Below are 19,294 nucleotides of genomic sequence, written 5' to 3'. Positions count from 1 at the left end.
GGACGAAATCCAAGAAAGACCTTGTTCTGCAAGGATACATGGGCTAGCTTGTTTGAGCTGTGTGGGGTTCAAGACGTCGTTTTTTGAGGTCTTCGTCAATATCTCCTCTTCCGGATGGCTTCCCCGGGCAATCACTTCCTGTTTAACCCCCACTTTCCGTGCCCCAAAATCACCTCCAGGCATGGTGAATTCAAAGTCTCCCATTGACTCCCGTCTTGCTGCGTCGATAGCGCGAGAGCTGGACGAGTCCATCGTGCCATTCAAACAATAGTCGATACCCCGCCCTTAACCCTGGCCCCAATTACCTGGTGCAGATCTGCGCCTCTTTTTGCCGCTCCATACCACCTCGAGTCTGCCCACCTCTAAGGATATCTCTCGCTTCTTCATGACCCCAGTGTAACCCCAGTCTTTTTTCAACCAATTTGGCGTGCTTGCGGGTGTCATTGTCGAGCCAGAACGTCCCCAACTGCAGCCACTGACCTGCAGAACACGCAGAACACCTGCAGAACGCCCACATTTCTGGGACTCACGACACCGAGGTGTGGAGGGGCGGCCCCTGAATAAACACACTCTTAGACCATGTTGGGGGTCGGCGGTGGTGAACCATTGGCATGGCCCAGTGGGGGCTGGGGGACTGGCTCGAGAGGGGAACTGAAGCAAACAAAAGGACCACGTTCGCGACATACTCGGTTGAAACGAGGCTGATCTTCATACCGACTTCTCCAGACTCCTCTCTGCTGCGTGTTGCGAGCCTGGTGATATCCGCTTTGCGAACCCCTAATTGTTCGTCATCCCCGAACTGCCGAAGCCGAGATCTCTTGCCTGCTCCCCCTTGTGCATACAATTGGCGAGCTCCCCCTTTCTGTTTCCATATCTGTCCAGCTTTGGGTGCCCCATTCTTCTGCATCTTCAGCGACATCCAGCCCGCATCTTGCCGAGAGCGCCCACATTGTTCAGTACAACCCACCATCAGCAAACCTCCCATCACACATCATGGCTGCTGTTGACCTTGAGAAGCCGTTCGACTATGTCGTCGTTGGCGGCGGCACTGCCGGCCTCGTCATCGCCAACCGGCTCTCCGAAAACAGCGATGTCCGTGTTCTTGTCATCGAGGCCGGTGCAGACCGTAGCAGTGACCCCCTGGTTCTTTGCCCAGGTCTCGTTGCCGGCTTGTACGGCAAGGATGAATACGACTGGAACTTCACATCAACACCCCAGGTAGGTCGTGCCACTCGCTCTCTTGACCAGGAGGGCCTTTTGCTGATCATGTTTCGTAGCCTACCCTGAACAACCGGGTCATCAACCAAGCTCGTGGGAAGATGCTTGGTGGCAGCTCGGCCCTCAACTTCCTCATGCTGTTGTATCCTTCCAAGGGCAACATTGACGCCTGGGCAGCCTTGGGCAACGAGGGCTGGGACTTTGACTCTCTTGCTCCCTACCTGCGCAAGTTTGCAACCGTCCACACTCCTCCCCAGTCATCCAAGGACCTCTGCGGGTTAACCTATCACAATGAGGACCTCGCCAAAGGTGACGGGCCCATCCACGTCACTTTCAGTGAAGGTTACAATGTAACCAACCAAGCTTGGTTGAAGACCTTTGCTGGACAAGGCCTGGAGGTCACCACGGATCCTCGTGATGGAAGGGCATTGGGTGCCTTCCAGAATCAGGCCAGCATTGATCCAGTAACACACACCAGAAGTTTCGCAGCCACAGGCTATTACAACCCAGAGGTTGCGAAGCGATCCAACTTGGTGGTTCTCACCGAGACTTTGGTGGAAAAGATTGTCTTTGACACCACGGGAGATGAGCCTGTTGCCACTGGTGTTGAGATTTTGACCAAGGATGGTGAGAAGAAGCAGATATCTGCCAACCTTGAAGTCATCCTGTCGGCTGGTACCCTGCAGTCACCCCAGATTCTGGAGCTTTCCGGTATTGGAAGCAAGGACATCCTCGAGAAGCACAACATTCCCGTCATTGTTGAGAACCCCAGCGTGGGCGAGAACGTGCAAGACCACCCCATTGTATGCCAGAGCTTCGAGGTCGCCGATACGACCCCGTCAGGGGATGTCCTCCGTGACCCCAACGTTCTCAACGCTCTGGTAGGCATGTACCAGGCCTCCGGCGCCGGACCTCTCGGCCAGAGCACCATCAGCGTAGCCTACTCCCCCCTCGTCGACAGCTCCGGCATCGTCTCCCCCGAGGCCAAGAAGGAGCTCCTCGCCTCCCACGAGCACACCCTCACCACCCCGGACGCGCAAGCCATCAGAAAACTCGTCGAGTCCTCCGACGAGGCCACCTTCCAGTTCCTGCTCTTCCCCACCCAGGTCTCCATCCCCGACGTCCCCAAGTCCATGGCCGAGTACATCCTCCCGGTCCTCCCCGAGAACTACATCACCGTCATGACCATCCTCAACCACCCCTTCTCCCGCGGCAGCGTGCACATCTCCAGCCCCGACGTCCACGCCGCCCCGGTATGGGACCCAAAGTACAACTCCAACCTCCTCGACATGGAGCTCCTCGCCCGCGGCGTCGAGTTTGTCGAGCGGCTCGTCGACAAGTCGACGCCGTTTGGCAAGCTACTCAAGGACGGGGGGAAGAGGCAGCCGGAGGGGCTTGTGGCGACGGATCTGGAAAAGGCAAAGGAAATTGTCCGCAAGAGGCAGATCTCCGTGTTTCATGTGTCTGGCAGCTGCGCCATGAAGCCAAGGGAGCAGGGCGGTGTGGTGGATGCGAGGTTGAGGGTGTACGGGACCAAGAGGCTTAGGGTGGTGGACGCGAGCGTGTTCCCGCTGGAGCCGGTGGGAAATATTCAGAGTGTGGTTTATGCTGTTGCGGAGAAGGCGGCGGATTTGATCAAGGAGGATAGGAAGAGCTTGTAAATTTGTTTTCTGTATTTGATTCCCTTGTCTGCCTGTGGGAAGGTGGGAATAGACTGATAACAAGTTTGCTAGCTGCGCATTTAGTCTTCCCCCGGCTTTTGGCCTGACATTTCGGACTCAGATGGCCCGTTTGTGACCCTTGACCTGTTGCAAATCTAACCAGTACCCCCTCAAACTGACTTCCCTCTTCTGCGGCTCCTTCTTTTTAGTTACACGCCCAGTGAATGGATTTTCAATCTCCTTTTCAACGAAGAAAGTGAGTTTCGTGGTAGACATGTCATCTTTCAAGGACTCGCAAGTGTGTTTGTCGGGACAAACGATAGACTTGATAGTTTTTTCCCCCCAGCCGAAACGACACAGATCCGAGATGCCGGGGACAAAGACTCGCTGAGACACAAGATTGGGGCGCTGAGGGTAGAACGGGGACGACGGGTCCGGACAGGGTTTTCTGTAGTTTGCAGTCGTCAGTTATGGACAGATTGAAAGAGAGCCTGTAGATGTGGAGCAAAAGACCTACTCGTATAAGAAGCAGCAACTGAGGGAGGAGCCCTTGTAGATGGAATTCACTGGTATAGAGGGGCTGATGTCCACTATTGGGGTGTAATGATCATGGTTAGATAGTGGAGCCTCTGGAGGCAACAATGAAAGAGAAACATACCGCAGCTGGCCTGGTGTGTGTTGTCGAGAGTCTCAGGCGAGAAAGCCTGGCAGGGACCCTCATAGTTGGCCTCAGCAAAGAGCGACAAGCCAGTGCTCCCACAGGCCGCGACAGTCTTGGGACTGCCGAGAACACACAGGGGCGAAAGCAAGGCAAGAAGAAGCCCAGTAAGCCTACCCATCTCGAATATTGCTAGGTATGTTGACGCTTTCCGAGGCATGTTCGACAAGAGTGTCTCGCCTTTTTTGGGGATGGAGCAGAGGGGCTCTTTGCTTTTCTTGTGCTCAGCTGGATGAAAAAAACTGGTTGTCATCGAGAAGCCTGCATTTGGTCCATCTTTGTGAGCCTGCCCAAACCTTCTAAAGATAGTCTTCGACCCGGCCACTGTAAGCTTTGGTCCGAGGCTTGACTCTATCTAGGTTTTCGTGTTCTGGAAGTACGTAGTTAGCCTACCTGTCCTCTTCTCCACAATCAACAAATTCGTGGATTTTGGCTGCGAATCATGCTAGATCTGTCTTCTCCGGCGAGATATGGATGTGTGCGTGTTGTCTTCGCCCTGATACGAAGAGGTTAACGAATCGCAAGAATCACTGTTGATCGTGAGCATGAACTTTGGATTGTGGTGCGTTATCATCGCAATGGCGGAAGCGGCCTGCTTCTGGGCTGACAAAGAAAATGTACAATCCAGTACATGCTAAAAAAACTCACACAGGTCTGGACCTCAGGCCTCTACGTCACGGATGGTTGGGTTTTTCTGAGCAACAGCGAGTTGGCATTATAATATGATATATGTTGATATGTAGTCATTTGGCCACGATTACCTTATCAAGAGACTCCTGGAATGTATTGCCTATCTAGCAATATACCTAGCAAACGAGCTCACAGATCCTCCCATCTACTCCAATCTAACTCCTTCTCATTACTCCGAGGGTATCCGAAGAAGTTTTGCCGTCCCAATCAATTCTGGAAATCCACGGTCATCCTCGCTGGCGCTGCTATAACCTTCGTCTGTCTGAGAGCGGCAATACTCACTCGCATTGCAGACAACACTGTGGGCGAGACCCTCATACGCAACCTCTTCCAGCTTCGTATCTCCGGGGAGCAGACGCTGTGCCTGTCCAAGACATTGGTGTCTGGAGAAAAGCATACAGCAGTGGCCGGGCATGACGGTGGCCGAAACAACGTGGGCTGATTTGGGGCTTTCATCGGGCATACTGACATAGCCACGCGGGATATCATAGCACCGATCCTTGGTCAATTTCAGTTGGACGCAGTACTCGCCCTCTCCGCAGTACTTGAAGTTGTAGTCGGTAACGCCAATGTTCTTTGTGAACTTGTGGAGCTTCTGGTCCATCTGTCTCTGGAACACCCATTCATCGTCCTCGGGCTTCTCGTCCAGGTTTCTGATGCCCCATCTCGAGATGTGGTCCCTGTAGTACTCAGGCATGGACGAAATGGTGCTGTAGGCAAACTCATGTTGCTGCCACTCGCCAGGGAGGATAAAACCTCGCTTGCAGTCGCGCAGCACAAATACCGTCCTGGTGCGAGATTCATCGGGAACGGTCTCGTGCTTGAACCCATACGAGGCACACACGTCGAACGATCCAAACTTGTCGAGATTGCATCGAGTGTGGTTATTGAGAGGATTCTTCACCAAGTCGCCCATCGCTGCTCTGCCACAACTCCTACGCTCAAACATTAGCACACAATCTCTCGGCGTGGAAGCAAGACGGCATGGTCGGGCTTACATCCCCAAGAGCGGCACCGCAAACCAGCTGCCACAATAGTCATTGGCCCAAACGTCTTTTGACCAACTACCGGTTGTAGAGTATGAGAGGGATCTTTGCCGCGTCCTCGTGATCCCATACGACTGAGAAGACTTGACATTACTCTCCCAATCCACACTCCGCTTTCGGCTTTGCTCGAATCTTTGGCCGTCGCTGTGTGTATAACCCGATGTCATGTCCACACCGGCCTTTCCCATGATTGGAATCCCATCAAACAGCGGTATATTAGACAGACCGACACCGGCTGTGCCGGTTACCCCGAAGTTGAAGGTATCCGCAACAGTCCATGTATCGCTCCATGATATTCCATCCTTGTAAGTGGTGCTGTTTCCAGTGGAAGATTCGTCCTTGATCATGACGGTCGTGGCTTCGCCGACTGGGCCACCGAGACTCACAGAGATCCCGCAACTATCGCTTCGTTGACATGGGTTGTGCCAGCTCCGAACGCCCAGGACCCGCGGGTGGCCCCAATACCACTTGTGGTAAACAGTTAGTCGGGGGCGAGGGGAGAAGACGTGATGCGGCGGCAGCACTCACCCCATGGCTTGTTTCACAGTACGCCTTGCAATTGTTGTCGGGGCTCATGTGATCCCAGCACTCGCCCCTGTTAAGCCGATATTGAGGTTTGCAATTTCGATTCTCATCGACAGTCACAAACTGCGCGTCACATATCACCAAACTTAGCACATCATGGATCCAGACGCATATTCTGGAGGACAACCTACGCGAGGAAATCCATGGCGAATGGCCTTTTGGATCTTGCTGGCAACATCCATGCATTTTGTCTGAGGATACAAAGTTGACGGGGCTGCCACAGCCGATGCTGAGAAGCCCGCCGCCACCAACAGGGAGGCCAACATCGTAGTCGAGAGGATGATCGGCGAGTACGATAGGAGGCTGTTGCCTTGGTCAGGCCAGATCAGAAGAGTCGAGGATGGGAACAGAAGAAAAAGATGGGAAAGGAAGTCAGAGAAGTAAAGCACCGTGTGACTGCCCGGCTGGATAAGTCCTCGGGTGCGGTGATCTAAACTTTTCGCTTCATGCCGCCACCCCGGGCCCGTAACGCCACCATGAAGAGGGAAAATCGACCCCTCGTGAGATACGAAGAGGGTAGTCACCGCTAAAACGGTTCCAACCGAGTGCTTCACCATTTTCGTTCAGCAGCTGCCGCCAGTTGGCCTGGAGATCCCCAAGCGGAACTCATTGAACCTAGACAGTTCAACAGAAACAAGAGCAGAAACAGGAACAGGAACATGAATCTCAGTTCTCTGAAGCTTCACATACATGCAGGCAACCTGGGGGTAGGCTGCTCAGGGGCAACGGCTACTGGAAGTGGTGCAGGGGAAGAATACATCACTGGTGAATAAAAACAAAGAATTTACTAGGTATTTATGCATTCCACCCATGGCTCTCTATTCCAGGTTTCTACTTATGTCCATCTATTCGTCCACTTTCGCTTTCTTGTTTACTTCTCAGAATCCCCCACACGTCGAGCTTCGATAGAGACTTCATGTCCCGCCCGCAATGACTGTTGGTGATCCCTCGCCAGGACATCCTAGAAATGCATCAGGTTTTGGTCGATTCACGGCGGAAATAGTCAGAGGCTTACCTGTCTTCGGCATCCAAGCAATTGTCTAGAAAGCACTGCTGAACAGCGTTCGCGATGTCCCATTGTCCCCCATCAAATTCACTAAGGGTTGGTAAGTTGTAAGCATTGAATCGATGCTTGAGAGATGTGTTGATCACATACACACAAAGACACATCCAGTCATGAGCGTGAGAACACCCAACTTTAACATAGGTCCTTTCCAGGCACTCGTTGTTGCATCTGCTCTTGAGGGGCTGCTTAGCCTTGGGAGGCCCAGCTGGCTGGGTCGCAGGCGGATTTTGTCGAGTGACGAGCCGAGTCTGCAGTGAGCTGGGAGCTGCACCTGCAAGAGTGCTGCAGAGGATACCGAACCACACTACCCACAACTTCATGTTGGGGATTTGTCGAAGACGTCAAGTCAAGCGGGAGCAGTAATGTTGCACGACTGGCCAACTCGCAGTTGAACACCGGGAGTTGGGAGAAAGAAAAGGAGAGAAGGTAGAAAAGCCCAAGTCGTGCCTCCCGGCCTGCAAAAAGCACGCAAGCCATGATATACGGCATGAGTCCAACGGCGTCAACTTTATCAGCTAAAAACCGATACACACAAAAGCCATGGCGGCGTGACCACACCTTAAGCTATCACAGATTGTGCTCTCGGATCAGGACACCTGGTCTGAATTCGAAACTCTAATACCGTCGAGAAAAGCTTTTTCCTTCCGTGCCACTTTTGAACTGGATTATTTCCCCTCGCTCAAAACACCACATCACTCTGACGACCGCGTCTCAATGAAGTACTCCTTGTCTAGTTCATGGCTTTTAGCCGCGGTTACATCTCTCTTTGGAGGAGTTACTGCCTCCCCAGATGATCCGTTGCCTCCATCGGTGCCCAGACCTGCCGATGACCCAAAGGTCCAGTCCTTTCCCTCATGGAATCCAGTTCACTCTGGACATCACATCAACCTCACCAGGGTCCGCCATGTTCACAGATGCCTCCAAGACTGGTGCGACGATCGTTACCTCATTTGGGAACTGGGCGGCAAGGCCATTTGCAAAACAGACCATCCAGATGGAGAGAACGTCGTGGGCTGGCTCTGCAACCTGGGATATTATCAAAAGGCCTGCTCAGCCGCCATGCTTAACCAGGCCGCCCAAAAGATGATTGAGGGTATGGATGACTACAGAGCCCCCTCCCCCGCAGGCCATATCTATTACATGCCAGAGAGGTCTCAATCGTTTGTCTTTGGTTGGGACACCTACTGCAACGGCTCACCCTCATGCGGAGGACACCGGGATCCTACCATAGTCTGTGAGAACCAGATCAATCACTATCGCCATAGGCCGAGTCCCAAGCCGGCTCAATTCGTTAGCATCGCTAACGCGTACGGATCCGTGAGACACGAGGGTTACCACGTTGAGGAGGACATTGAAAGTGAGCAGGGCCAAAACAGCAACTGCACTGAAGAGGAGGAGTTCGAGAAGTTCAAAAAGGATCAAGCCATGAAGGACATTTCGATTGCCGAGCAGATAATCAGGAAGAAGTTTTGGCCGCACACCCAAAAGGAAATACCACGTAGGTGCCCCCCCCAACCTCCTTAATCCTGCAATGACTACAATGACTCGAGGACATTCCTAACACATACGTTTCAGTCGAAGGGGCCAGTGAGGAAAACATTTACCACAACCCAGAACACCACAGGAATGGCGGCCGCTGAGTCTCCTGTCAGCGGGGGGCCAGACAACAAAATGGGTCCATGAGTCAAGGAGGGACGTCTGATGGAACGGCAGCTATTTTACAAGAATGTAGTTGCAAAATCTTGACTCAATTGCTAGTTATGAGAAACAAACGTTGACTGGAGGACTTTGTTGCGGTGAATAGTTAACCCATGATAAACCCGAAGCCGAAGCCGGTCCCCACCCTTGTTTGGCGCAGTCCATCATGAGACTTGAAGGAAGGGATCAATGCTTGAAAGCGCAGGCCGTATTTTAATAATAGAGTAGAATCCTAGCTTGAGCTTGTTTCCATAAAATTGATACTTCCTCGCGACTGTCCCAACTTTCAGAGTAAAAGATTCAATCAGATTATTAGCCCACAGCTTCCCAGGTCCCCTTCCATCAAACCCACAGCCACATCCTGAAACAACATCGCACAGATCGCCAGCTTTTTTCTCTTACAAAGTCGAGAAAACAATCAAGAATTTGAAATAAAGCACAGCAAACATGACACAAGCGTTTAAGAATGTTGTCGTTGTCGGCGGCTCCTACGTCGGAGTGGTCAGTTTTGTTCAGGGTTAGGGTCCATTCAGGGGCACCATCGCTGACCTCCCCCTTTTGTTTTGACCAGGCAACGGCAAAAGAGTTAGCCAACCTCCTCCCCTCCTCTCACCGTGTAAGGACAACCCTATCTCTAGTTGTGACGATCCTATTACTAACATTTCTAAAGGTCCTCCTCATCGAACCCCACACACACTTCCACCATCTATTCGCCTTTGTACGTGTCTCACCCATTCTCACCCCCCTTTCCTCTCCCCAGCTAACCCTTCCTCCCAGCCTCGCTTCGCCATCCTCCCCTCCCACGAACACAAATGCCTAATCCCCTACACCACCACCTTCTCCCTCTCCCCCGACCCCTCCCGCCACGAGGTCATCCAAGCCAAAGCCCTCTCCCTCTCCCCCACCACCTCCACCCTCCACATCGACACCCCCTTTCAAGGCTCCACCACCGTCCCCTTCACCCACCTCATCGCCGCCACCGGCACCAACCTCTCTCCCCCCGGTACGATCCCCCACAACACCAAACCCCGCGCCATCACCTTCCTCCAATCCTGCCAATCCTCCCTCCGCACCGCCCCCTCCATCATCATCATCGGCGGCGGCGCAGTAGGAGTCCAGATGGCGTGCGATCTCAAAGAAATCTACCCCCACAAACCCATAACCCTGATTCACTCCCGACATAACCTAATGCCAGCCTACCACCCGTCCCTCTCCGACTTAATCAAGTCTCGCTTTGCTGAATTAGGCGTCAACCTCATCACCGAAAGCAGGGTCATTATCCCCGAGCGTGGCTTCCCCCTCACAGCTCAACCAACAGACGTCCACCTCCAAGACGGGCGGACCCTAACCGCTGATTTCGTCATCACCGCGACAGGCCAAACGCCAAATAACCAGTGGTTGCGATCCTCACTTGGAAATGGTGTGATCAACAAAAAGAATGGATTCGTCAAAGTCAAACCAACAATGCAGATCGACGGTGGCCCGTGGGAAAACCTCTTCGCCGTGGGTGATATCAACGACTGCGGGGCTCACAAGGCCGCAAAGCCGGGGATGGTGCAGGCTGGTGTTGCTGCGAGGAACATCACTGCTCTGGTCAGGGGGGAAGAGGCGAAGGAACAGTTGGAGGTTGCGCCGGCTGGGATTCATCTTACTTTGGGGCTGGTGAGTCTTTTTCGACACAGCAAAAAGGAAAAATGTGGGAGCATGTGACTGACGCAAAAGTGATTACAACAGACCAAAAACGTCATCTTCAGAAACCCCGACACGGCAAAAGGGGTAACGGAGCCGTATATCAACTTCAAGGATGAGTAAGTCTCTTTCCCTTTATGGCGGTCAAATAGATAGAAAGACGGTTGCTAACAGACCAACACAGCGGCAGGGAAGACATGAAGATCGAGCAGGTGTGGGGCCGAAGAGGGCCAAAGGTGACCAGCCAGAGAGATTATCATCTGTAGACTATGTTTTTCTGATGTGAACATGAAAGAAAAGAATAATAATACAGATTCCCAATCCCCAACAATCCTCCCCTCGCCATCCTTCATCTATAGAATACTCATTGTACAAGTGATCAGAGTCTGGCTGAGGTTGATGTCGTTGTATCCGGGTAGACGGTCGTGTAGGCGCAGGGTTGATAGTCCGAAACATTACCCCCCGTCGCGAACGGAATAACGCTCAAAGTCTCCCCGTTCTGACAAACGCAATGATTCCCGATCCCTTCATGAGGTGCCGCTTCGTTGATGCAAAAAGGATCACCTGTCAAGCTCGCAATCGGAAGGGTTGTCCAGATCGGATCGATGGGAATGACCGAGACTCTTGTTGCTGGTATTTTTGTTGATGTTGTTGTTGCCTCTGCTGTCGCCAGAAAGCAAGCGTAGGTCTTGTTATAATACGGGATAGTAAGCGGTGGACGGGTGGCTTTGTAAAACGTCGATGGCTCCCATCTTCTATGCTGTGCGTTTGCCTGACTGGAAAAGAGAAACAATAAAACCAAAGTGAACACGGATAATGCCATCCTGCCAAATTATGTGTGAGACTGGCTTCCCAAGAAATCATTCATCCATGTTTCTAAGTATTCAATCCACTTATACCGCTGGAATCAAACGGGTGGAGAGAGGTATGACACATTTGCCCCTACCCACGTCATCCTCTCCAAGGAGTCTTGACACAAATCGAAACCCAGTGACACAAACAAGCAAACCTACCCATTACTGCCGGATGCACAAGGCATCAATTCCATCTGTGGGGTGGGACAGTGTCATCAGTCTCGAGTCCACGGTTGCTCAAGAGCCTGATTTTCCCACCCCGTAACCACCTGCACGCCCGCCCTGGAACCCACAAAGCGAAAGTACACGGTCCAGGATTTTATCGTGTACGGCCACGTGTCGCCGCGGAAGAATGTGTTGGTCATCCGTATCTGCCTCGTACGGCCCTCAAAGTAGTTTGCTAGCTCCTCCAGCACGGCCGGATGTTCAATGCGCTTCTTGCCGTAAAAGACAGCCAGAATCTCCACCTTCGGACCTGATGAAGACGAGGATGAGGTGATGGACCGCCACGGCTGTGTTATGGTAGCTCGGTAGCCACCGTTGCCAATGTTGGCACCACCGAGTTGCGATACGGCAGAGGGTTTGGCGATGGTGATAAGGGATGGGCGAATCGTCTCGGGCAGATTCATAACGGTCGGATATTCGTCGCCATCGTATCGGTATACGAGACTAAAAACCTTGTAGGTGCCGGAAGCTGGGTCTGGCTGGAGGAGACTGTGCATATTGCGCATCTCGAGCTGTAGAATCTGACAGCCAACGCCATGAGGAGGTGGAGGACTGGTCCGGATGAGGGATTTGATAGTTGGCGTCACAATCACGCCTCCCCAGGCAGCCGCGAGGATATGCAGCCGGGGTGGACCGTTGTAGACCTCTTCTCGTGGTGGCTGGACGGACACTTGAGGGGCTTTTGGGTCGGACCGAAGCAGGGCAGTGTCACGGGAAGATGGGTGATCATTGTTGAGAGAGTAAGGAGGAAGCGGGTCATCTCCAATAGGTATAGGCTCGACTTGGATCAAATCTTCAACATCCGTGGCTTGACTGGAAGGTGCGCGGGTGGGGAAGCTATGATGGCGAGTGATCTGGGTCATGGCTGAGGTGAACGATGGTGAAACTGGGCAGGTCAATGGTAGTGTGATGGGTAACGGTTTTAGATTCGGAATAATTTGTGTTTGTGTATCTGAGCAGTTGAGGGCGGGAGTCACGAGTGAGCTGAGGTTGAACAGGTGGTGCCCAAGTGCTGTGTGGGGTGTGTCAGCCCCAAATATGGCCCAGGCGCATTGCATAAGTTGGAATTGTGCGCTTTATGCAATTGCGAGATCCACATCTCAAGTACATAACCTTTTTTGCAGCTAGTACACCGGAGTCAAGGTATTTCCTCACTTTTCACAACGCAGCCCAAGACACATGATACAGATATTCAAATTCTTCTTCATTTGTATTCATCAAAGCACTATCCAAAGCATACAAACACCATCCACCACATTACATCATGCCCTGAACATGCCTGCCATCTACATCTAATCATAAGGTATGTCTATCAACTACCAACCTCCCTGGCATTCATCCCCGCATAAATCATAATCATGTCAGATCATCACTCCCATCTTAGATGCCAGAAGTGGCATAGAACGGGTTGTTGGGGTCAAAGGGGAACTTGCGAATGACAACATCGCCCTTGTAGCCCTGGTGCTCGGGCTCCAGAGGAGTGTAGTTGAGCTTGCAGGTGCTGCAAGTGCCCTCGGAGCTGCCGGCCTTGAACTGGCCAAACTCCTCCACCTCGGCGCTGCCGTTAAAGTAGTTGATGCGGACCTGGTTGACAGTGCGTCTGCTCTGGTCAATGTCAAAGTAATTGGACGGCATGAACTGGATGCCTGAATGGGCAGTGGTCTGCACCGTGTTGGGGAGATCACCCGTGTGGGGGACGTGGTGCATGCCCAGGTTCAGCCACAGGACAATGTCCTCGTTGCGGACGGATTCTCCATCGAAGTACTTGTCAAAGTTGACGGGAGGATCATGGACATCCTGCGTGTTGAAGGCGTGGTAAGCCTTCTGCTCAGAATTCTTGTACTTGGTGATCTGGACGTCATGGTTGGCCCACTGAGCAGCGACGCCCAAGTTGGTGCTGTTCTGGACAGTCAAGTGAGAAGTGCCCATGTAAGGGAGCACACGGTAGCCGCGCATCTCGCCGTGCTTGTTCCTCTCGTTCTCGTTGACGATCAAGACCTGAGTGGCCGAGTTGGGGCCCCAGTTGAAGCGGGACTCATCCTCGGTCTCGATGAACTTGCGCTCAAGGGCCATGGTGTTGCGGACCTTCCCAGCGGACCAGGGGTAGGACCTGGAAACTGGGACCATGCTCATGAGCTCGATGGAGTTGTTGGTGCCCAGAACATCGAAATCGGCCTTGAAGTTGAGAACGTGATCGTGCATGGAACCACTGAGGTTGTCGTGGATCTTGAAGCCGTAGTCCTCATTGCCAGCAAAGTAGGCGCTCTGGATGTAGCCAGAAGCGCGAACCTCGACGGCGAAAGAACCATCCATGAAGAAGGAGAAGGACTGCTGGTAATCGTAGTTGCCAATGGTGGCAATGGATCTGATCACAAAATAGGTGTTCTTGGTGACCGAGACGTAGTCCGAGGTGGTGTGTCTCTGCATCGGGTAGTCGGCCACGTACTCGAACAAGCAGAGACTGTCGATGTGGGTGCGAGTCTCCTCATTGACGTAGAACGAGGTGTTCATATAAGTGGCGTAGGCAGGGCAGTCGTATCCCTTGACAAGCTCGAAGGTGTAAGGACCGAAGCCGTAGAAGCTGTCGAGGTAAGCGGTGCCGGAGTTCATGGGGTCGTTGCCAGCATAGTGAGCCAAAGCCTCCTGGAGGGACAGCTCATAGACGAGTCTCTCGCCCTTGTAGCGGATGTCGAAAAGACCAGGACCAGTGTCGCGGTTGAAGCCGACATAGAAGCTCCAGTCCATCCACTCGACGTACTTCTCCTTGTGATCAACGGCAAACCGAGCGCCAGCGGGAGCAACAATGACGGGGCCCTGGGCCTTGTCCATCTCAGGGGTTTCTCCGTTCTTGTCAGTTCTAGCCCAGTCGCCATCGACGTTGGGCCCGTTCTTGACGAAGTCCTCAGACCAGTAGGCAGCACGGAACTCCTCAGTAGTGGCATAGAAAACGCTGTTGTACAGCCACCCACGAAGTTCCCACTTGCTGGGGTCTCTGCCGCTGACTTCGCTGCTGAAGTAGAGGCCAAGAGGAAAGAGAGTCATGTCATCAAAGTCGCCAGTAGGGATGTTCCAGAAGGTGTCCCAGCGGATGATTTCGCCGTCATCCTGCCAGAGAGGGTCAATGCCCCAGATGGAGAGGGTGTCGTTTTCCAAGCCCATGGCCGTGCCGTTCCACAGATCGAGAGTGATGTCGGCGACGGAGGCACCGATCTTGAAGAGCCACTCCGAGTAGAGGCGGTCGGAATCGGCATCGAGGTTGCGCACCTTGCCACCGTTCTGCTTCGTGTAGGGATACTCGAGGGGCTCCCACTTGGCAGTAGCATTGTCAAGGGGCAAGGGTCCAACGATAATATCAGCGTAATGGGGGGTTTCCGTCGCACGGTTGTTGAGAACGACGTGGGCGTACTTGGTCGGCGCAGGGCCATCGCCATCCACGAAGGCAAGAACATCAGTCTTGTTTGGCCACATGGCTTCGACAAGTTGACTGCGCAGATATGTGTCAGTACGAACCACCACCAGCTTGCTGTAGCGCAGTCGGTTCTTACATGGTGTTATCCCATCCACCCGCTTCTTCCGTGACGGTCAGGTTGAGATCGGCCTGGGCGAAAAGCCACTCAACAACAGAAGCAACCTCGACGTCCACCAGAGGGCCCCAAACGTTCGGCTTGGGGGCCTTGATTTCGGTGGCCAATGTTTCGGAGCAGAAGGGCGTCTCGACAGCTCTCCTGTCGCCCATGATGGCACGCTTGAGGTGGTTGGCCATCTTCTTCTTGCCCAAGCCAGTGTTCTTCACCCAAGGAGCCTTGGGGTCGGGGTTGGGGCGAGCGAGGGCATCTTGGGCGAAGGAGATGAGGAGGAGGGCAGAGGTAGCCACGGCCCGAGGGCTCAGGCTGTCGAAGAAACTCATGACTGATGCTTTCTCTGGTGGGCAGAAAGACTGAAAGGAGCTTGAAGGTCTAGGGACAAAATCCCATGCTGGTCACGACCGGGGAAGACACCTTTTATGATATCTTTCTCACCCTCTCCCACCCAGATCCGTCATGGCCATATCCATCGTAACCCCAATTGACTGAAGCTCTTATCGGAGCTCTCCCAGATATCGTCCCTTACCATCCACCCGGAATCCTCCAATGGAAGCATGATGGTTGGCAGCCTTCAAAGACCCCTGCTGCAGGAACATAACCCCGCACATCAAGGATGCTCACCGTTGAGTGGCTGACTGCATAGCGACAGTTAGTCCCAACCCCACGTTAGCGACCTGGCTACGCAAAGAAGCCTTTCACTAAAGTCGCGATCCAGCGTGGCAATCCACATGAACCTCTGCACCGGCAATTAGCATACTCGGCCGACAGCACGGAGAAAGAAATCATTATTCGACAAATAAACACTCGAAAGCATTGAAGATACACCGTTGACTGCCTGAGGTGGTATCTGACGTGAGTCCTGGGTGTCATCCGGGAATCTCGTTGGCAGTGGGGTCGTTGGAGACAGCATCACTAAAGCCCATATCGCAGGCCCGAAGTCTGAGCTCAGTTGCGCTCGCTCGGCATCCAGCTTCCCGAACCAACGTCACCCGGCCCCAGCGATGCCCGGATCGGCGTGGAAAAGAAAAAGACACGGGGAAACATGTCCTATCGGTGTCGTGAACTTGTGACTAGGCCATTCGATAATTCAAGCACCAAGTGAAGAGATAAGGTCCGAAATGGGCAAAGAAACCGGGGTGTGGTGCAATGCGGGGTCTCCTCTCCCACTTCTTGGCCGCCCGCTCCTGTCACGATGTCAAAAAAGTTGCTTATCTCCCCGCCTTCCAACATTTCCATAATCCATATCTTATCGCTGGTGAGCGTCCTCTTCCTCTCCACCTGGTTTGCCTGCCGCGAACAGAGTCAGGAACTGTTGGCCGTATCTGTCTTAGTTTTGCTGATTCCAGCTTGAATAATTCTGTTTTCAAATGTGATTAGTTGGGTGCTTAACAATCAATCCAGTCGACAGTCTGCCAGCCGGCATCTGCCTTGAAAATTGCTCTGATTCGCCCCCACAACGTGTGTTGACCGTATGACAGACACACTTGGAATCAATGATTGATATCGGTGAGTGTTAGAAGGTCTTTGCAGTTTTCACATGTGTCAAGGCATCGAATATCGATCGGTTGCGACTTGTGAAATGCATCGAAGCAGCGAAGGCTGGACTTTATCCAGAGCAAAAATGCAAACCTCATGCCCTACTCATCCATGTCTAGAGGCAAGTAGGCCTGATTTACCGTCAACCCATCGTCTTGAGAGCATGTACAACTTTACAAGTATGTGATGCTATTGTTACCCCTGAACCCCTGACTAAAACAACAAAAACAAAACACAACTTGTTTGGACCGTGCACTCTCACGGGGACAACATGGTTGGTCTTGTTTACCGTAAGAAAGGTTGATAACAAAGAAGCCGCCAGCCTTGAAGAGAAAGAGTGCCTACCTTACCTACCTGCCAATCGGGTGCCAAAGCACAACGAATTACCAAAAAAAACTATGGCGAGATTGCATGTATCCTGTCGAGTCCAGCCAAGATCCATCGGTAAAAAGATCGCTCAACGGTCTGGCCGTATTACTCTGCAGGCCAACAGCCATGCTGATCAAGCAAATAGCTTAAAGCCCCCATAAACCCATCTCTGCTTTTGCCGACCACGACGCAAAAACCTGCCCAGTATCTGGGTTCAGGGAAAAGCTTGGCAGCCGTCCCGGATGGTGATCACGGTAGCGACACGCAGGAAACGACAACCAATCGAAACAAATAGCATGATCAAAGAAAATATAAACATCTTGTCCGCCACGGTTTTTGGTTGGTCCGAAGCTGCTATAACAAGACCTCTTCCTTGAAAGGCAACACCACCGGCAGATGTCAGTCGCCCAAAAAGGAGTTGTCTGGGCCGTGGCAAAAGCCGACGACAGCAACGTGGTAGATCAAATTGGGCTTCAACACCCTTTCCATCACTCACCTCACTGGCCAGCGGAGTGATGAACACACCTACAGGCTCGGAACCCGGATAGTGTTTCTGGGAGTTGAGGCGTCGTTGATTGGTATGGGTTGAATTGCCGGCGCGGTTGTCAAAGGTCAAGGGCACTGTCACCCCCGCATTTTAAATAGATGAACGGGCAAATACAGAATTTAGCATCTAATAGACGATCCTGGATATATCAGAGGACGGCACCTCTTATCACGGCACGACACGGCTCAAAAAAAAAACCAATGTACTATAGAGAAACTGCAAAAGAGGCAAGAGCTTTGCCAGGCGAGCGAGTGTATGTAGGTATATATGCCCGCATCGAGGCACCCCGGATACCGGTGTTCTTCTGGATCTGTTCTATCCAGCAACGGTCCCTACTCCTGCTCCTTGTGTTTTATTTTCTCGTGGCAAAGACAATAGGCAAGGAAAAAAAAAAACCCATGAAGTGGCTCACTCTTTCTGCGCTCATCGCGCCCTCCCAGGCTGCGTTGCGCTTCGGATGCTCGACCTTGACCATCCAGCGTCTCGACCCCCTCGTTGAGCCTGGCGCGCTTCCTTCAGCTCATCTTCACCAAATTGTCGGTGGTGATGCCTTCAACGCCTCGATGAGCGGTGACATTGGTGAGCAGGGAACTTGCACGACCTGCACCTTTAGCGAGGACTTTTCCAACTACTGGACCGCCGTTATGTTCTTCAAGCACCCCAACGGCACCTACAAGCGTGTCCCCATCATGCAGAACACAGCCCTGCCCAACGGCATCAACGGTGGTATGACCGTCTATTACACCCAGCAGGACTTCAACTCGAACGGCAATGTCAAGATCACATCGTTCCCGCCCGTAAGTACCAGACCTTTGCCAGCCACATGAGCCTGGAAGGGAGCAAGCAATACTAACCGTGTGACTACAGGGCTTCCGCATGGTCGTCGGCAACCCAACCACCACCTCCCTCAGCGGCTCCCGCGCCAATGTCGGCCTCAAGTTCGTATGCCTCGAGAACAAGGGCACCCGCTTCCCCGAGCTCTCCGACTTCCCAACCAAGCCTTGCAGAGGCGGCATCATGACAGTCCACCATTTCCCAGCGTAAAGCCACACCCTTATCCCCCCCTCCCGCCTTCTCCCCTACCTAACCAACCGCTAACCCCCCCTCCCCTCTCACCAGCTGCTGGGACGGCAAAAACGTCGACTCCCCCGACCACCAATCACACATGTACAACACCGGCAAGGAAGCCTTCCAAAATGCCGGCCCCTGCCCCGCCTCCCACCCCGTCCGCATGCCCCAGGTCGCCTACGAGACCCTCTGGGACACGACTCAGTTCAACAGCATGTGGCCCTCTGGCGGCGCCAACCCCTTCACCCTCTCCTACACCGACTCCAAGGGCTACGGCACCCACGCCGACTACCTCTTCGGCTGGAAGGGCGACTCCCTCCAGAGAGCCATGGACCACTCGTGCATGTTCAACGCGTGCGAGAACGGCCGGCCGCTCAAGTCGCAGAATGTCGCCGCGATGAACAGGTGCACCATCAAGAAGATTGTGAATGAGGATACCGGTGATAACTGTGAGTTTTGCTGTCATGATTTTATGTTTGGTGAAGATGAAAAGCTGACTAGAGTGTCTTCAACAACAGGGATCAAGGCTATGCCCGGCCAGACTGCTGCCAGCTAAAAGGCCCCCCGGGGAAGCAGGAGATGAGGGAGTGGTGTACCATCATGAGAGTTATTAGTTCTAGAAAATTGAACGGGGAAGAGAGAATGAAACATGATTTTGCTTTGTTGACTTGATGTTCCGAGACAAGGAGAGATCTGGTGATGCCTGCCTCTGATACTATACAACCCTAACGCGACATGGC

The 19,294-nt window shown here is 53.0% G+C and overlaps 9 protein-coding genes across 9 annotated transcripts; 4 read left to right on the top strand and 5 right to left on the bottom strand.

The window, feature by feature from the left end:
* The first annotated feature begins 22 nt into the window (after nt 1-22).
* QC761_504870 (uncharacterized protein) lies at nt 23-3,608 on the top strand. The gene is made up of 4 exons (XM_062879715.1): nt 23-1,218; nt 1,278-2,890; nt 2,952-3,007; nt 3,089-3,608. The coding sequence occupies exons 1-2, from the start codon at nt 994-996 to the stop codon at nt 2,877-2,879; spliced, it is 1,827 nt and encodes a 608-aa protein (XP_062730875.1). The 5' UTR covers nt 23-993; the 3' UTR covers nt 2,880-2,890; nt 2,952-3,007; nt 3,089-3,608.
* On the bottom strand, nt 2,951-3,850 carry QC761_504860 (uncharacterized protein; the record flags this gene model as incomplete). Its single annotated transcript, XM_062879714.1, has 3 exons — nt 2,951-3,327; nt 3,397-3,469; nt 3,538-3,850. 3 exons carry the CDS (start codon nt 3,848-3,850, stop codon nt 2,997-2,999), a joined length of 717 nt encoding a protein of 238 aa, XP_062730874.1. The 3' UTR covers nt 2,951-2,996.
* Nucleotides 3,851-4,456: 606 nt separating this feature from the next.
* On the bottom strand, nt 4,457-6,315 carry QC761_504857 (uncharacterized protein; the record flags this gene model as incomplete). Its single annotated transcript, XM_062879713.1, has 4 exons — nt 6,050-6,315; nt 5,862-5,981; nt 5,286-5,800; nt 4,457-5,222 (listed from the first exon to the last, which is right to left on the bottom strand). The coding sequence occupies exons 1-4, from the start codon at nt 6,182-6,184 to the stop codon at nt 4,457-4,459; spliced, it is 1,536 nt and encodes a 511-aa protein (XP_062730873.1). The 5' UTR covers nt 6,185-6,315.
* A 1,215-nt stretch (nt 6,316-7,530) lies between these two features.
* On the top strand, nt 7,531-8,674 carry QC761_504852 (uncharacterized protein). Its single transcript, XM_062879712.1, has 2 exons — nt 7,531-8,482; nt 8,560-8,674. The coding sequence occupies exons 1-2, from the start codon at nt 7,699-7,701 to the stop codon at nt 8,622-8,624; spliced, it is 849 nt and encodes a 282-aa protein (XP_062730872.1). The 5' UTR covers nt 7,531-7,698; the 3' UTR covers nt 8,625-8,674.
* Nucleotides 8,675-9,129: 455 nt separating this feature from the next.
* QC761_504850 (uncharacterized protein) lies at nt 9,130-10,637 on the top strand (the record flags this gene model as incomplete). The annotated part of the gene is made up of 5 exons (XM_062879711.1): nt 9,130-9,183; nt 9,254-9,298; nt 9,460-10,344; nt 10,417-10,490; nt 10,562-10,637. The coding sequence occupies 5 exons, from the start codon at nt 9,130-9,132 to the stop codon at nt 10,635-10,637; spliced, it is 1,134 nt and encodes a 377-aa protein (XP_062730871.1).
* Nucleotides 10,638-10,750: 113 nt separating this feature from the next.
* On the bottom strand, nt 10,751-11,194 carry QC761_504840 (uncharacterized protein; the record flags this gene model as incomplete). The annotated part of the gene is made up of 1 exon (XM_062879710.1): nt 10,751-11,194. The coding sequence occupies one exon, from the start codon at nt 11,192-11,194 to the stop codon at nt 10,751-10,753; it is 444 nt and encodes a 147-aa protein (XP_062730870.1).
* Nucleotides 11,195-11,440: 246 nt separating this feature from the next.
* On the bottom strand, nt 11,441-12,560 carry QC761_504830 (uncharacterized protein; the record flags this gene model as incomplete). The annotated part of the gene is made up of 2 exons (XM_062879709.1): nt 11,441-12,469; nt 12,498-12,560. 2 exons carry the CDS (start codon nt 12,558-12,560, stop codon nt 11,441-11,443), a joined length of 1,092 nt encoding a protein of 363 aa, XP_062730869.1.
* A 68-nt stretch (nt 12,561-12,628) lies between these two features.
* Nucleotides 12,629-16,280, bottom strand: QC761_504820 (uncharacterized protein). The gene is made up of 2 exons (XM_062879708.1): nt 14,996-16,280; nt 12,629-14,934 (listed from the first exon to the last, which is right to left on the bottom strand). The coding sequence occupies exons 1-2, from the start codon at nt 15,355-15,357 to the stop codon at nt 12,831-12,833; spliced, it is 2,466 nt and encodes an 821-aa protein (XP_062730868.1). The 5' UTR covers nt 15,358-16,280; the 3' UTR covers nt 12,629-12,830.
* Nucleotides 16,281-17,013: 733 nt separating this feature from the next.
* QC761_0078860 (uncharacterized protein) lies at nt 17,014-19,219 on the top strand. Its single transcript, XM_062872819.1, has 4 exons — nt 17,014-18,283; nt 18,354-18,526; nt 18,606-19,003; nt 19,073-19,219. Exons 1-4 carry the CDS (start codon nt 17,585-17,587, stop codon nt 19,108-19,110), a joined length of 1,308 nt encoding a protein of 435 aa, XP_062730867.1. The 5' UTR covers nt 17,014-17,584; the 3' UTR covers nt 19,111-19,219.
* Nucleotides 19,220-19,294: the final 75 nt, after the last annotated feature.

The sequence above is a fragment of the Podospora bellae-mahoneyi genome, chromosome 5 (genome assembly GCF_035222275.1).
Source record: "Podospora bellae-mahoneyi strain CBS 112042 chromosome 5, whole genome shotgun sequence".
Taxonomy (NCBI): domain Eukaryota; kingdom Fungi; phylum Ascomycota; class Sordariomycetes; order Sordariales; family Podosporaceae; genus Podospora; species Podospora bellae-mahoneyi.
Note: the sequence above shows the minus strand (reverse complement) of the source record. Positions and strands in the feature narration are given on the sequence as shown.